Source organism: Eutrigla gurnardus, assembly GCF_963514095.1.
Source record: "Eutrigla gurnardus genome assembly, chromosome: 8".
In the NCBI taxonomy this organism is placed as follows: Eukaryota; Metazoa; Chordata; class Actinopteri; order Perciformes; family Triglidae; genus Eutrigla; species Eutrigla gurnardus.
The window spans coordinates 26606636-26623175 of NC_139922.1; the positions used below are offsets into that span (position 1 = coordinate 26606636).

At 47.0% G+C, this 16540-nt stretch overlaps 2 protein-coding genes across 3 annotated transcripts; one reads left to right on the forward strand and one right to left on the reverse strand.

Moving 5' to 3' along the window:
- Positions 1-296: 296 nt before the first annotated feature.
- On the reverse strand, positions 297-6892 carry rnf114 (ring finger protein 114). Its single transcript, XM_084014466.1, has 6 exons — positions 6710-6892; positions 6018-6168; positions 4304-4410; positions 3088-3202; positions 2196-2303; positions 297-2121 (listed from the first exon to the last, which is right to left on the reverse strand). The coding sequence occupies exons 1-6, from the start codon at positions 6844-6846 to the stop codon at positions 2056-2058; spliced, it is 684 nt and encodes a 227-aa protein (XP_083870592.1). The 5' UTR covers positions 6847-6892; the 3' UTR covers positions 297-2055.
- spata2 (spermatogenesis associated 2) lies at positions 6182-16200 on the forward strand. Of its 2 annotated transcripts, none has more exons than XM_084014465.1 (3): positions 6182-6200; positions 9747-10575; positions 11201-16200. In XM_084014465.1, exons 2-3 carry the CDS (start codon positions 10225-10227, stop codon positions 12551-12553), a joined length of 1704 nt encoding a protein of 567 aa, XP_083870591.1. In that variant the 5' UTR covers positions 6182-6200; positions 9747-10224; the 3' UTR covers positions 12554-16200. The 2 variants fall into 2 exon arrangements, with proteins under 2 accessions (XP_083870591.1, XP_083870590.1); XM_084014464.1 differs by lacking the exon at positions 6182-6200 and adding an exon at positions 7029-7761.
- Positions 16201-16540: the final 340 nt, after the last annotated feature.

Here is a 16540-nt window from a genome sequence, read left to right on the forward strand (position 1 = left end):
ACACAACGCAACATCACCGCCGTCTCTCAGCACGAGAACAAAAGGTGAGCAGCGCTTCGTTTTTACACACCTTCTGCAGGATTATTATGACAAGTGAGCAAATCCATCCTGCACATTACCTCCCTTTTAACTGCACACACACACACACACACACACACACACACACACACACACACGATCATCCATCAAAGCAGCCAGTGTTGTTTCTTCCCCCCACACGTCTCTCACACACACACACACACACACACACACACACACACACACAGGTATAAATCACCGCGCCTGATTTCTGGGGCCAGGGTTTAAATAATTAAAGAGCTTTAATTTATCAGGATTTAGACCCCTAACAGTGAGGCTGACAACACAGAATGAAAGATATGTTGAGAAAGAAAAAAACCCAAAACATAACAGCATCATACATGAGAAACATACAGAAGGATTACAGCGTTTCACCGCGGAGGAAAACCGAACATCTAAGTGGCGGCACAGCGACGTGGAAAGGCATTCAGGTTGTGCTCTGGAGCTACGGGACGTTGGTGTTTTATTTCAAACAATGAAAGTGTGTGAAGGTTTTGTATACGGCTGATTTTCGTGACAATTACAAGTCATTGGACAACAACACTGATGTAAAAATAATAGATACAATCCACATTTAAGAAGAAAACACTAAAAAAACAACAGAGCAAACTGAACTTTCTCGTCTCTTCACATGCTGCAGATTTGGACACAACTAATAATTGTTTTTGTTTATTTTTCCAGAACTGTTGGCAGTGATGTTAAGAACTAATGAAAGCCAGCGAAACAAATGTGGGATTTTTTTTTTTTGTGATGAAGCAAGAAGGGGGAAAACCCAACACACTACAGTAAGTTACATTTCTTCTAAAAGCCGTGTCACATCGTGAACGGTCTAAAAACTTAGGGTTATGCTCACTATAACAAATGTGTCCCACTGAAACCTTGAAGGCTCTGTGACATTTGTTTTGTACGCTGCATATAAAACCTAAGCTGGAGAACAACACATTAAGTAAAGAGCATTTATAGAGTGAAATCTGTGTTGAATTATGTCTTGCAACAGAGCCACGAAGGCTGGTGAACGGCCCAGAGGACGGCGGCGCTCTACTGCCCCCCTCTGGCCACAGACGTGCAAATCAAAACCCTCACAGAAGTGACCGTTGGGACACCATGACGGTCTGCTGCTTGCATCTTTTGGTTCACTGGATGAACGGTTAGCCCTATTTGAAGTTTTGGAAGTCAGAAATCAAGATCTACCAGCAGGCACAAAGACGTCAGGGAGAAACATTACAACAAAGCAAACAGCCAAGCTCTGGCTTTGTTTGACCCTCTTATGATTTATTCTTTCCAGTAGATCTCTGAGAACAGAACAGAAACATACACTCTCTCTCTCACACACACACACTTCACCCAGAAAACGGCATTTAAAAAATAAAATAAAAAAGACAGAGCTTCCATCTGCTAATAAACTAAATAAAAAGAAAACAACATGCAGAGTCGCTCTTGTGTAGATTATAATTATTATATATTATTGTTAACGCCTCACTGAGTGAAGTCTGTAGTTTGCTGGCAATAGTTAGCCACCTAGTGGTCGAACCCTCTTATAACATCAAGTATTGACGACAGGGAGGTTTAATTACAACTTTGGAAGTTTTTGGCTCCGTGGCTCCGTGACTCCGTGTCATCAACGAACAAACAGCTTGAACAAACATCGTTTAGTAGATATTCAACAAAACTATCAAGTCTACAGACTCAACTGGGGGAAATTAGAGCTTATCACACCAGAAACACAGTATCACTCCTAAATCAGACAGCACAATATGCTTTTTTGGAACCATATTGCAGGATTTATTTTCTGAATAATAAACCTATAGTAAGGATAACAACTTCCCCGTGAGACTGATGAAGCCAGAGTAATACAGTACCACCATCCTGGTGACGGATGAATGACGTTACAGTGTGGTTTTGTCTTCCAAAGACGTCACATCACCGTCCTCCCTTCACTGCGCTCGATTGCTCCTCCGGTGGATTGTTCTTCACACTTCAGTTGTCCATCAGGGAGCGCTGTAGAGCCTCCTGGATCATCGTGTGCTCATCTGTGGAGTAATCCTGCAAAGAACACAACCTGTAAGTCCGCCGATAACGAACGGCACGACGGGAAAGCGTTCGGGGCCTGGACTTACAACAAAGGTGTCGTAGGAGAATGTGTGTCTGATCTTCAGGTGCTGGAAGAAGTCAGCACTCCTGTAGTTGGGGTCCCCCCAAGGCATCGAGGCACAGATGGGACACACCTGGATGGACACACAGTCAAAGCAATAATTAACCTGAGAGATCCAGAGATCCACCGTGATCACAGGAAGGAGAGCTTTGATATCACGCCATCCCGCCCTTTAGAAAGAGTCTGTACTCGATGTAAGCATGCGTCATATTTTATAAGAAGAAACAAATTATATTTTTTGTAATTCTTTATGCATATATTGTTAAATAGATGCACAATACGGATGTGATCTAAAAAGGGTTTCGGTCTCTAATCCTCCGTCGTGTGAAAAGCCCTCAAAAGCGAAAGCATCTACTTTTAAGGGCGCGACAGCTGCACTCAGAGATATGAAGAGTTCAACCGCATGTCATGTGACGAGGAACAGCCAATCACAGCCGACAGATCTTTTCTTTCTTCAGTAAATATCAGTAAATCAGGAGTGAATCATTTTACTGGCTTCACCTTTTTTTTAGTAAAACAAGTATCAGAACATCTGGACCTGCTAGTTAAGGAAGCGCTTGATTTCATTCTGGGAAAGTGTTGCAGTTGATACAGACAAGAAGCTCATAAACACCAGTGAACATTTAGGGAAAAAGAATGAAAAGAAGCACAGCAGCTTTTTTTCTCTGTGTTCTGATGCCGTTGCTTCCAAAAGATGCCGATATGAAACCGTGGTGTGATTGTTCCCGTTTCTGCCGGAGAGGGAACGTTTGTTTTCGTGACCCCTTAAAGAAGGGTGCGTTCGCTCCGTGAGACGGTGGAGGACGACAGGAATTTAAAGAAGCCAGTGTAGGTTGTGGGTGAGGTGGACTTCCTACCACTTGTCGTGCATCGCGGGAGTGCTGGGAAGTGCAGTGTTCGACCAGGCCGTCCTGGTCCAGGTTCTGGCAGTTGCAGTACGGGCAGGTGAAGGTGAAGCGATTCGGTACTGGACTGTGGGAGAGAGACAGAAACTCGTTACACTCCACTGCCGAGACCAGCGTCTCCCCAAGTATCGTTGATGAAGACGTCCTCTGGGATCTGAGCTACTAGATTAGTTGTGTATCCTGGATTTAAAGGTGTTTTTTTAGGAGCAGTCCATGGTTTCCCTTTAGAGCGCTGCATGGGTGACGTATGCTTGCAGGCCAGGAAGTTAGGATTGACTGGTTCCCTTTGAGGCGTCTAGCGGTTGTAAACAAGCGGCGGAATGAGACAATTAAACGCCGACCCGTCTTCCTCCACAGCCCCGTCGTGTTTATACTCACTCATGTGACAGCGCTGCGGTTCATTTCCAGCCGAACGTTAGTCTACTTCTACTTCACAAATCATAACTCCTTCAAAATGTTTCCCGCCGGGCTGAAAGAGCATCATCTTCTGTACGTTACATACTTCACAGTGAAACAGCACGGGAAGCGTGAACTGATCAGTGAAAAGATAAACGTTGCAGATTCATTGATGGATGGTTGTCAGGCTGTTATTCGTTGTTCATTTTTTCGACATGTTTTTTGGGCATATTGTTGAGCCGGTGAACGGGTTAAACGTGCATTTTTGATTCCAGCTCAACATTAAATATCATATTTGTTTTCCCCACGGAGCTTATTTTCTGCAACAATCCAAAATCTAAAAGAACAATCCCCCATGGCTTTATGTGGAGGTGAGCCGGGCGATGCGTCATCTCTGCAGCACTAAGGGATGACACCGTTTATTACTACTTCCTCATCTTCTCCCCGTAATGAAGAAGGGATGTGAGCGATAACCTACTCAACGTCACATGGATGAGTTAAACGCTGACAGAGGCTCGTGTTGGGTTGTGACGTGTTCAGGATCAGCGGTGATGCTGGTGAGATCAACATTAGGAGATCTATTGGATTCAATAGAGCGGTAATATTTCTCCTTTTAAAAGGTATTCACTTATATAACCCAACGCTGTGTATTTGATAGATGGTTATGCAACAACACGCCTCTCAGTGATCTCTCTGCTGCTCACTATACTGTAAAGCATGGAGTGTTTGTTATGCAGGTGGTATTGAATGAGGTTTTTGCCCTCTATTTCACCTGATGATGGCAGGTTGGCTCTGGGCCGTGGTCCTCACTCCCTCCTCAATGTATTCCTGGTATTTTGAGCAGCCGGCTGTGTGGCTCCTCATCTGAGAGAGGCCGACCTGCAGAGTGGGAAAACACATCTGTAACCGCTGCACCGAAACCACACGGTGGCTGTCAAATGTTTGCACTTTCAACTCTGCTACCGTCCCACTGTAAAGACTGAAGTTCAATTACATGTTATTTATAGTGTCATATCACAACGGAAGTCATCTCAGGACGCTTTCCACATCCAGCAGGACAAGAAAACGCCAATTCATTTAAAAAATCCCAACACCACTCAGGAGGAAGCGTTACAGCGCCACGGTGGTGAGAAACCGCTGAGCAGATTTAACTGTAGGCAGAAACCAGGAGCAGACCGGGCTCTTGGGTTCATCTGCATTTGGTGTCGGTAGTAGTATTAGCCGTAATAGTATTAGTAGTAGTAGTATTGGCTGTAGTAGTATTAGCAGTAGTAGTAGTAGTATTGGCTGTAGTAGTCCAGGTGGCGGGCAGAACCACGTTTCGATGGTTCGATCTCCAACATGTCGCCGTAGACCAGAAAGCAGTCAACATTTAGACTGAAGTTGAGTTTGTCTGCAAGAAGTTATGATATGATTCTGATGTCTCAAGCAGGGCTTCTCAAAGTCCGGACCCCGGTCCTGGATCCGGACCCAGTCCACCACCCCGTATTAGGGAAATGAAGTGCGTTTCCTACTTTGAAAAATAAAAATAAATAGATTTGTTAGTTTTGTAGAATCTAGAAGTCGTTCCAGTGACCGTGGCCCTCGAAAATAAACGTAATTGTTTCCCTGTTTGACACTGTTGTCGTGGCAACAATGACAGCTCAAGGGTGGGCAAACAAGCACCCGTTCACAAGAAGCAGGTTTAGGGTCAGCTGACGTGAGTTCACGAGGAGGTGAGACCACGGCGTCTCCTGTCAGCGTAGGCTGCGTTACGTGGCCAACGCGGGAGGACGTCACTTTCCAGATGTGCAAGGAAAAGAAGAGTTTACTCATTTTAAAGACGAGTGGTTTGATTTGCACAGAGACTGTTGGAGTTGTGCAGCGTGGAAAGGTTAAACGACACCATCACTTTCCCCAGAATACAGGAGGTGAGAAAAAATCTTCCTATGAGTCATCAATTAGTTATTTTGACTGTCTGAGGGCGTTGTTTTGATATTACAGCGTCTTGTTGCGTTATCGTTTAAGGTCACTTTGGTTAATCAGTTTTTTCCAGGCATGAAAACAAAGACGCGTTGCTCATTTAGTTTACAATAACCACACTGTAAACTTTAATGTTAAATGTTGGAGCTGCTTAGGTTTCACAACCAACCCAACGATGCCATTTCTTTTGCACTGGTTTGGAAGGCGTTTTGAATATTTCCAGCTCTTGAATGCATGTTGCTTTAAAGTTCAGAGTTGCGTTGGTTGAAGCAACTGATTGTTTCCCCCGCTAGGCTTGAATGTATTTTGTGTCAGACTGCCTTAACATGAACGTACATTGCTGTAAGTTAGAAGCAGGTTTAAGAAAAGTAATGGTCGTACTGGACCTTTGACCTTGAATAGAAATCAGACTCGAGAACCCCCGGGCCTTAAAGTCTCATATATCAACTCCAATCCATGACAAAGCAGCAGATTTCATGCAGTACCTCCTGTTTGCTTTTTAAAAGGTATGTCACAAAACAAACCTGCGCCCCACATCCCTTGCAGGCGGCCACAGATGATTGGATGACGGCCTCGAGCTCGATAGCTCGAGTCCAGTGGCCCAGCCCGGCCCTGCAGACAGCACAGACTGGTTTCTGGGGACGCAAACACTCCTGCAAACAACTCTGGCAGAACCTGGTGAGAGAAGAACATGGAGGGTGAACGAGGTGAGACGAACTGATCGGTGTTTCTGGTTTCTGGGTATCAGGAGGAGAAAAGGCTGTCCACTGCTTCTTATAGTCAGATGGTTTAATACAGAAACAGATGCTGTCATTAGCTCCTAACTAGAGCTTCCTGTAAATCCGATGGAAAGTCCCCACGTCGAGAGAGCGCAGGGACTTGTAGTCCTTCAAAGTGGTCCGACGAAGCCAAGCAATAGCAAGCTAAACTACAACTCCCAGGTGATGCCGCCTCTTTGATGTAAACAAAACTGAAACTGATTTAGCAAGCTGGCATTGTTTTTTGTGCTATTTTCAAACCAAATATCCAAGTGAGCAACAATCCTTTTACAGAGTCCCGGCAGCGGGGGTCGGAGTGATGCGGCTCCGGCGGGACGACGTGTTTAAAAACAAGCCTTCCTCCATTCTTTCTCTCTTTACCTCGAAGCTTTGCACTGCTGGTGGTAGAGGTGCTGCTGAGGGGGGACGTCGACATAAAAAAGGGCCGAAATACTCACGTATGGCCGCATTGTGTTGTGACGGGACTGTCGAAGATTTCCAGACAAACCGGACAGACGAATTCCGACACGTCGCCGCTCCCGTCCGAGACGTTTTTCTTGTGCTGTGCTGCACTAAACCCTCCGAGCATCGCCATTTCTTTTCTTCACTGAGACGCCCCCCCTCCGCCGCCGCCACCACCAACCGTTCCCGTAATGACGTCATCAGGTTATTTTTTTTTAAGCGCGAGGGCGGGGTTAGCGCCGTACGTACGGCACGCGATGTCAACAGTGTCAAGCTGGACAAACACGTAGTTACAAGTAGACGTTTCAAATCGACATGTTGTGTCTATAAAGTGCAAAAAAACAAACAAACAAACAAACAAAACAAAACAATTTCCCTCACAAATGCTGCCTTCACGTGCTACTCGGAAAATCCGACTTCCCAACTTCTCGAGAATGTCGCGTTCAAAGTGCTTTGTTGTCGGGACGAATTGAAATAAAAATGCTGTCAGCTAATGTTATAACATTGCATGGCTAGCTGACTATAAGTCCATCGTTATGGACAGAAACAATTAATAGCACTGGTCTGTATCAAGTTAAATATACATATATGTCAGATTCAAATTAGGCAAGGCAAGGCAATTTTATTTGTATAGCACCTTTCAACAACAGGGCAATTCAACGTGCTTTACATAAAACATTAAAAGCATTGGAGGAAAACCCCATTAAAACCAGCCAATAATAAAAAAAAGTTTAAAATGTAAAAATAAACAAAATTACGTACAAAAGCAATAGTTTGTCATTGTTTAAAATACATAATACACACCATCTATTACTGAATCTGTCCTCTGAACTCGTAATCACGAATTCACTCAAGGCGTTCGTTTGCAATTTCCCAGTCGTTATCTCTTATTTCCCATTATTCCCATACCACGTGAAGGCAGCAAAACAGCACGTGGGACCCCGGTGCTGACGAACTGTCAGAACTGGGGGCGCATGCGCGTTGTGATGATGGGAATTTCCTACAGCTGAGGAGGCGTAGCTAGCCGCGCGGCTAGCACTCGTTCCAGGTAAGAGATGCGCTGGCGGCGGCTTCGAGGGAACGGCGAGGTCTCCTAGCCGAAGCGGGGTTACTCTTGGTCAGGCGTGAGTCCCGATGAGGGCGTGTGGTTCGATACTTGACTCTAATACGGCCAAAGATTTATATCTAGCGATGGACCGCCCTGCTAGCTGGAGCGATTGTTAGCTAGCCAGCTGCGCTGGAATGGGCGTTCACTGCTTAGCCGATGCTCAGCTGGAGGGGGGGATTCACGAAGAGTTAACGTACGGGCTGTCAACATTGGTCGTGACGGGGAGGATTCGGCTGCACTCGATGCGCAACGGTAACGCATACGGTGGATGATTTGGCTACTACGCTAGCTCGCTAACGCGTGAGGTCGCTGGCGGGAGAGCTGGCCAGCTTCCCGGCGGACGAGGAGCCGAGACACTCCGTGGTTCCTGTCATTTAATAATAATACATATACATTAATAATAATGCGTTTGAATGTTCGCTCTGTCCGTATCGCGCTCTTAATTCGAGCTAGCTGCGCGCTAGCACGGTTCACGCGCATGTTGTACCGTACATGTATTCGGTGACGCAAACAGGCGCGCGAGACACAAGCAATACGTCCGTCAACAGTGAGCCCCCCCCCCCCTGACCCTGCATGTGCTGCGGTGTGATTCCTGTTAGTAACCGTGATGATGAGCCGTGTTAGCTGCTATAGGAGGGGACGATCTCACCCGGGCCATCACAGCTCACACACGGTCTCTCCGAACAGTGACGCCTACGAACACGCCCACTCTCCGGTGTGAGCCAGGAGAGAACACTGCTGTTCGTGGTCGTTACAAATACATTCTCATTTAGGACTGAATTAACACAGAGAGAGTCCGTAGAAGTGAATGTGACTCAGGTTTGATTCATTATTTGTGTGTCCGATTTGAGAGAGTTGGGCTGTAGCGCTATCGCCTCACAGCGAGAGGGTCCGGGTTCCTTCTGTGTGGAGTTTGCATGTTCTCCCCGTGTGAGCGTGGGTTCTCTCCGGGTTCTCCGGCTTCCTCCCACAGTCCAAAGACATGCAGGATGGGGATGGGTTCATTGGTGACTCTAAATTGCCTGTAGGTGTGAATGTGAGTGTGAATGGCTGTCTGTCTCTACATGTCTCCCTGTGATAGACTGGTTACCTGTCTGTCTCTACATGTCTCCCTGTGATAGACTGGTTACCTGTCTGTCTCTACATGTCTCCCTGTGATAGACTGGTTACCTGTCTGTCTCTACATGTCGGCCCTGTGATAGACTGGTTACCTGTCTCTCTCTACATGTCTCCCTGTGATAGACTGGTTACCTGTCTGTCTCTACATGTCGGCCCTGTGATAGACTGGTTACCTGTCTGTCTCTACATGTCGGCCCTGTGATAGACTGGTTACCTGTCTGTCTCTACATGTCTCCCTGTGATAGACTGGTTACCTGTCTGTCTCTACATGTCGGCCCTGTGATAGACTGGTTATCTGTCTGTCTCTACATGTCTCCCTGTGATAGACTGGTTACCTGTCTGTCTCTACATGTCTCCCTGTGATAGACTGGTTACCTGTCTGTCTCTACATGTTAGCCCTGTGATAGACTGGTTACCTGTCTGTCTCTACATGTCGGCCCTGTGATAGACTGGTTACCTGTCTGTCTCTACATGTCGGCCCTGTGATAGACTGGTTACCTGTCTGTCTCTACATGTCGGCCCTGTGATAGACTGGTTACCTGTCTGTCTCTACATGTCGGCCCTGTGATAGACTGGTTACCTGTCTGTCTCTACATGTCGGCCCTGTGATAGACTGGTTACCTGTCTGTCTCTACATGTCGGCCCTGTGATAGACTGGTTACCTGTCCAGGTGAACCCTGCCTTTGCCCAATGTCAGCTGGGATCAGCTCAAGTCCCCGGCGACCCTGAATGCAGGATAAGCAGTAAACGATGGATGGATGGAATTGAGAGAGTTCTAATTTCATAATTTCCTGCGTCTTTTACAGCTGGAAGACTTCTCGGAAGAATCGCAACGGTCACAAGTGTGTGTGGCTTCGTGATGTATGATCTTGTGCCGAAACCCAAGGATTGGGATTCAACTCTGCGTTGACGGGAGCGTGAAGCCCGAAGCTCCCCCGGACCTCATCGTGCACGACACAGGCCTGTTTGTCTGGGAAACAAGTCGGGCTCTGAGCCAACGCCGGAGATGCCCGTAAGAAGGCGTCCCTACGGGCTGCAGCCTCGCCACGCCAACTGAGAGCACCGGACAACGACATCCGGATGTGTGGCTGAAAAAACCCTCCAAACAATTCTCATTCCTGTCACACCTCTCCACTGACGTTGAGTGTGTGTGTGCCAGGGTTTACAGTGAGTTATGGTGACCAAACATGGTGCTTGAATGTGGCGTCCTGGTGCAGAGTGTGCTAAAAGGGGTGAGGCTCTGTCAGAAACGTGTAACGGCCGACTCGTAGTCCGCTGCCCATAATGGATGCCAAGTTAAAAGAGGACCTGTTTCGGAGGTATGTGACGGCCCTGGAGAGGCGTCTGGAGGACGGAGGGGAATACGCAGGGACAGGAACTGCACCGGCGAGGGACAGGGGCAGGCACAAGGACAGCGAGGCGCTGCTCTCCACAGCGACAGCCCTGCTCGGGGCCTACCAGCCCGACCCGGGGCAACGCTTCCGGATGGTGCGTTTCTATGAAATGGTGGAGAATTCTCTCCGCTGCCAGAGAGGGGGCAACATCAAGAGTCTGGAGAGAGCCTTCCACACACTGGAAACCATATGCACCAACCTCCTGCTCTTCCCCTGGAAGAAGGAGTTCAGATGTATTAAGGTGGGTGGAGTTTGTTCTTAGGGGTCTCTCGCATGGTTCTTATTAAAACTGAAAACAATTACTCTGTTATGGAAATGTTTTGAAACGGCATTAGCCATCAGCATCCAATATCATATTCCCCTACGGAGTGCATATCTCTGTAGTTTCAAACAGAATATTCAGCTGAATACCTGAAATACTGCCAAAGGAAATGCAATGTTATTACTTTGAATAAAGCAAGCGGCATATCCTGCTATATGCTACGTTAACCACTGTGAATTATCACTTCAAAGGTCCACCAAAGGTTCACAAGATGCTAGTTTCTACCCACCGTATTCATTAATATCGTTTACAGGTTCCATGAAGAAACAAGCCTTTTATTCCAAGTCTTTATGAAAATCTCTGAACCGACCTGAAAATCAAAACGATACAGCACTGAAACATACTGGAATCGCTGTACATTTTATTAAGAAATGTTTTATTACTGAATATCTTTTTTAGTAAAGAACAATCAAATAATCTTAATCTCTTTAAAATGTAATTTTGCTTAAACAGAAGCCAAAACTAACCGATATGTTGATGTATATGATATTGGAGAGCAGCTGTTTGAACTGGCTGCCTTTAATGCTAATTAATTCTCTTTCAGACCTTCACTGGCCCGTACGTGTACCATCTGCAGTCTGCCATTCCTGACGCTGAACTCCGAACTCTCCTGCGCACCATCGGCTACGCCTGTGACCACAATTCGCAGTTCCATTTGCAGGAGCATCCGGGGGGCACAACTCATCTCCGGCAGTTGGCGTTTGAGCTCTTCCTGGCCCAGGCAGAGTGTCGTCTTCTGGGCGAGGTCGTGGCTCTGGCCCGAGGTTCGGCCTCGGAGCTGGAGGCCCTGGAGCTCCGCAGAGGCTGCAGGGATGACGCCGCCGGCTGCGCTGAGGCGCTCCGCCGGCGCGACAGCCTCGGGGCGGATATGGCTCGGCTGTCCGTGCGGCCGCTGGATATAGAGAGGCCTCACGGCCACCACCTGAGGCGAGGAAGCCGACCATCCAAGTCTGTGGACGTCACCGACGGGGCCGGTCACTGGCACGCGGCCGTCAGCAAGCCTGTCCTGAAGGCCTCGCTGAGTCTGAGGAAGGAGCCTCTGTTTGTGGACACGGAGGAGGACATGAAGGACGAGATCATCAGGCCCAGCACCTCGGCGTCTCTCTTCTCTGTGGCAGCTCCGCCTTCCTACAGCCCCGTGGCGGATTTCTTCCCGATTCAGTCGCCTCCCCCTGCCGATGCTTACACGTCCTACCACCTGTCCTCTTTGGATGAGATCGACTTGTACACAGAGAGGGGTGTGGGGACGGGAGGCAGGCAGACCCCCTCTCGACCCCCATCCAGAGAGCCTCGGGATGTGAGGGATGCGTGGCTGCTCAAAGCTCATGGCAGTGTGAAGTGTCAGGGCTGTGGGCTGGGCTGCTCCTCGATGGCCTCCTGCCAGAGGTGTGACATGATCCTCTGTCCTGCCTGTCATGATGTGGACCCTTCCCCTTGCTGCGGCATCCAGGACTACCACCCCAAATCCCCGCGCCCCCTCGACGGATACATTCCCGTCAAGGAAAAGCTCTCCGTCTACTCCAACGCTCACTCCCACCCCCATCTCCACCCGCACCCCCTCACGCTGACCCACTCGCACTCCCATCCCCACCCCCACCCCCAGATGGTGGAGAAACCCCTCATGTCCACGAAGCTGTTTGCAAGCAAGTCTGTTGCCTTGACGACGCCAAAGGGAGGCAGCAGCGAGCGGCTGAGCCTGGGGGGTTCGCGGTGCGGGTTTTGCAACAAGCCGGGGGCGTCGCACACCTGTGTGAACTGCTCCAAGGTGTCATGTGACTCGTGCATGGGCTTGTACGCGAAGGATATTTGCACGCGGAAGAATCCCCAGCACAGCTTTGTGCCCAACCATCAGCTCAACTACAAGTCTGGCACCATATCTCACCTGGTGTACCGATGAATCAGGCAGACTGAATATTTGTTCTCCCCTTCAGCCTGGCACTAATGCTTCAGCTCTGTTTGAACAACTCATCCACTATCTTCCCCGTCGTTTTGCTCTCTCCCCCTCTCTTGAACGTTGTACATTTTGCTGACCGTCGGGCCCTGGAATGCACACAGAGAGCCATATCGTCTGCCCATCTCTCTGCCTTGTACAAGTTCAGGCCTTTTTTTAATCTTTCTTCTTCCTTTTAGCTACCTGCTCTTGAGTAGTCATGTGATGTTGTAGCGCTTCCCCCAATTCCTCACATTTTTGTCCTCCTCAAAAGGGAAAACTGGAGAAAAGGGAGTTTAATTCCTTCTCATTTTGAATGAATTCTGTCCAAATGAACATGTATACTTTGCCTAACTTCTCAGCTAAAAATTCCTCTATATATATAATATATATATATAAATACAGTATATATGTGTGTGTGAGAGAGTGTGTGTGCGTGCGCGTGTGTATATAAAAGACCTCTGAGCTTGCATTGTGACACAGGAGATCTTTTTAAACTTGAAAAATAATAGAGAAAAACAGAGAAAACATACACTGGAAGTCAATAAGTCAATAGTATATATTTTTAATCTCTATTCTCTAGAACAATGTGAGACTGTTAAATGGGCATGAGGTCTGGCATTGAGATTTTTTGGGGTTATGAACTTCTGTCTGTGGGGTGGGAGATATCTCAAAGGGACACATTGAGCCAATGGTCAGATGCCATATATTCTATTTAAAAGATTCTGCCTTGTAAATGAACCCCCCTCCCCTCCCTGATTTGCTTCTGATCATGTGACTGAGGTTTAAATGCTGCTGTTGATGTGAGACATTGACGACGCGCGGCGTTGACTTATTTCTAATGAATTGCTTGTTTAGTTGTGTCCGTTCCATTCCCTTTCATTACACTCCTTAAGACCGCCGTGGTCCGCGGTGGCCCCCCCGACCCGATCAGTCACTTCCTGTCAGTCTCCGGTGGAGTCGCAGGAAGTGCCGCCCCCGGGGGCCACACGCCACCTGATTTTGGTTGTTTTGACAGCGTGTGAGCCGACTGATTTGGTTTTAGACAGTGTGAAAGTGAAAAACTTCCATACGGTTTCTGTCTACCTCAAAAAGGCGTCCGCTTACACACCCAGTTTGGTTTTTGTGGTTTCAAACTAGCCCGGCGAATAGAAAAACCATCTCCTCTTCCAATCAGCCGATTGAATCGCTTTTAAAGGTTTAGAGAGGTCATAGATGATACTTCTGAACCCCACGGGGCAAAGTTTTCTGTCTTGTAGCTGTTTTCCAGTTTCTGTGGACATAAAACATGAAAATGCGTAAAATCATAAAGCAGTTCAACGCAGTATCCCTACAGCAAGTACTACCATCGTGAAGCTCCGCCTGCCAGTTAAATGTGGTGCCGGATTGCATTGCGTTGTGTACCACTTGTATATGTTGCTGTTCATTACAACACCACAGTGTAATAAGTTACTTTTTGCTTAACTTCAGGGCTGACCTCGAAGTGAAGTTCTCTCCACTAAGAATCACACAAAGTGCACCACTTACATCTGACGAGCTTCTTTACGAAGGAGACGTCCGATGAAGTCGTCTTTCTGACATAGTGACATTTAATATTTCAGCTTTGCAGATGTGGAATGAATCACACGGCTATTGCACTATATCATCACAGGGATTGGTGTTGTTGCGTCCGCCTGCCTGTACAGCACACTGTTTGCTTATTTGTCCCGTTTTCAGACCCTGAACGCTCTCTGAGGCCTGTGATCTGGTGCACACGGTTAGCAGGAGTTTCCTCAAGCAAGCCAACTGCCATTTAGCCGTGGACGTTTCCTGAAAACTCATTTATCGATCTACTTGAAGGGCTGGGAAAGTAAACTCTGCTAACTTGTGTCAGAAATGTAGAATCTACCTTCAGTGATCAGGCTTTCATTCTCCGCATGTGCGAGCAGTTGATAGTCACCAAGGGCTAATTTAAAATCACATTTCATATTTAAAAAAAAACACAAAAAAAACAAGTCTGGGTTATTTTGACAGATTGTTTCGGCAACCAAAAGCCTTAACGTCTGTTAGCAATAACCTCCAAATGCCTTAAGCTCATTCAGCTGTCTTATGGAGTAGCTTTTTAAGTTGTCATTGACGTCGTTTTACCGGCCTGTAGGTTAAACATTAACGTGGTTCTGTGAGGCTACGTGAAGGAAATGCATGACCTTGTATCGCAGCTGAGGAAGGGATTCAGACATGCACACGAGGGTGGATGAACTACCACGCAGGCCGTCTAAAGGGTCCAACATACTTCTTTTTGACAACCGGCATTGCATGTGTTTACTGGTGGTTCCTCTAGAGGGCGCACCACAGACCAGACCGTGGACAGCAGTTTCCTGATAAATGGAAATGTGCAGGAATTGAAGGAGGATTTAGAGTTTTGCTTACAGATATTGCCTGAGCAGACATGTTTGTTTACAGTGGATGACCTCATGCTTTCATTCATTCCTTCTCCTATAAAGCTGTGTTTGTTGTTTGGACGTAGCCGAGGCTTCTAGAGACGTTTTTGCATTGACGACAGCTAAACTTGGGGAGTAACCTCACGGGAGGTGAGCAACTGTTTTTTTGTTTTCATCTCTCTTTTACATAAGAAATATTTATCATAGATATATTTCAGTTGCACAACTCTGTTCACCGCGAATCATACCAGCAACAAAGAGGACGTTCAGAAGTGTTGAGCCATGAGTTTAGAAGAGTGATCAAATTGCCAAATGAAGAACAAATATGTTGTCGGAGTGGGGAAGACGGAACCCGGCTGTACAGTTCATGTAAACATGAAATCTCGTGGTTTTTCTGAAGTTTAGCCTCGTGTAGATGTTGGCCTTTTTTTAAAGAAGCCCAGAAAGAGTGGACATGGTTTACCTGCTCGCGTCACCGTGGCCGGACCTGGACTTGGAGCGGGTCATTCGGAGGTCAAAGGGCTAAACGGTCTTCGGGGCTGCTGCTAAGTTTGTGGGCGCTGTTTGAATCTCGTTGTTGGTGAAAATAACTTACTTTCAATTCATCAGTGGGTGTAGATTACTGATGTGGGGGGGGGGGGTAAAAACTGAAGAGCTATTTTTATTTCATGTCATGGAATACATTGAGCCATTTGAACATGATTGGTTTAACTCACCGGACACACTCAAGTCATTGTGGAAGTCAGTACTCCCTTTACCTCTCTGTGTGGTTATCTTACTGATGTGAACAGTGGTGGTGTAGTTAGGCAGCCCCCCCCCCCCCCCTCCCCCCTCGGCATGCTCTGTACAAGGCCCAGACCCGTACCTCTAACCCCCCTCCAACCCTACATGTCTCCCCTCTATCCCCCCCTCGCCCCCCCACCTTGGCACTGAGGATCATTGCACAATGTCTATATGAATGGATATGGACTACGATCAAACTGTGGGCGTTCATGGGGGTGGAAAGGGATAATAGCCAAAATTGTTAATCGGTGAAAAAAGTAAATAAATATAAATATATATATATATTGAAACGTAAATGAGATTTTATAAAATAATTTAAAGAATAAAATTCTGGAAAAAAAAGTTTATTTTGCCTCACGTTTTTGGATGATTGAATCTTTGACATGCAGCATTACGGAACTGTTTTTTGTGTTTTTTTTACCCATGCATAGTTAGTGTTATTCATTCACTCCCACTAATGATCCACAAGCCTGTTCCCCCGTAACGTCCGGGCATCTGGTTTTATTTGTTCAATCTGTCCGTATGAAGAAGTGTCAAGAGGGCGGACGTCTTCTACACCAGTAGAAGTACGGATACTTGTGTTCACAAACACTGGTCAAAGTAAAAAGTATCCCTATGAAGGAAGGGTAAAATGTAAACAGTACAGATATAAAGTAAAGTACAGATACCTGAAAATTCTCCTTGAGTATTTGTACCTTAATACATCCCACCTCCGTCTGCGTCTCCCCTCCAACTCCGGCTCAGGACGACA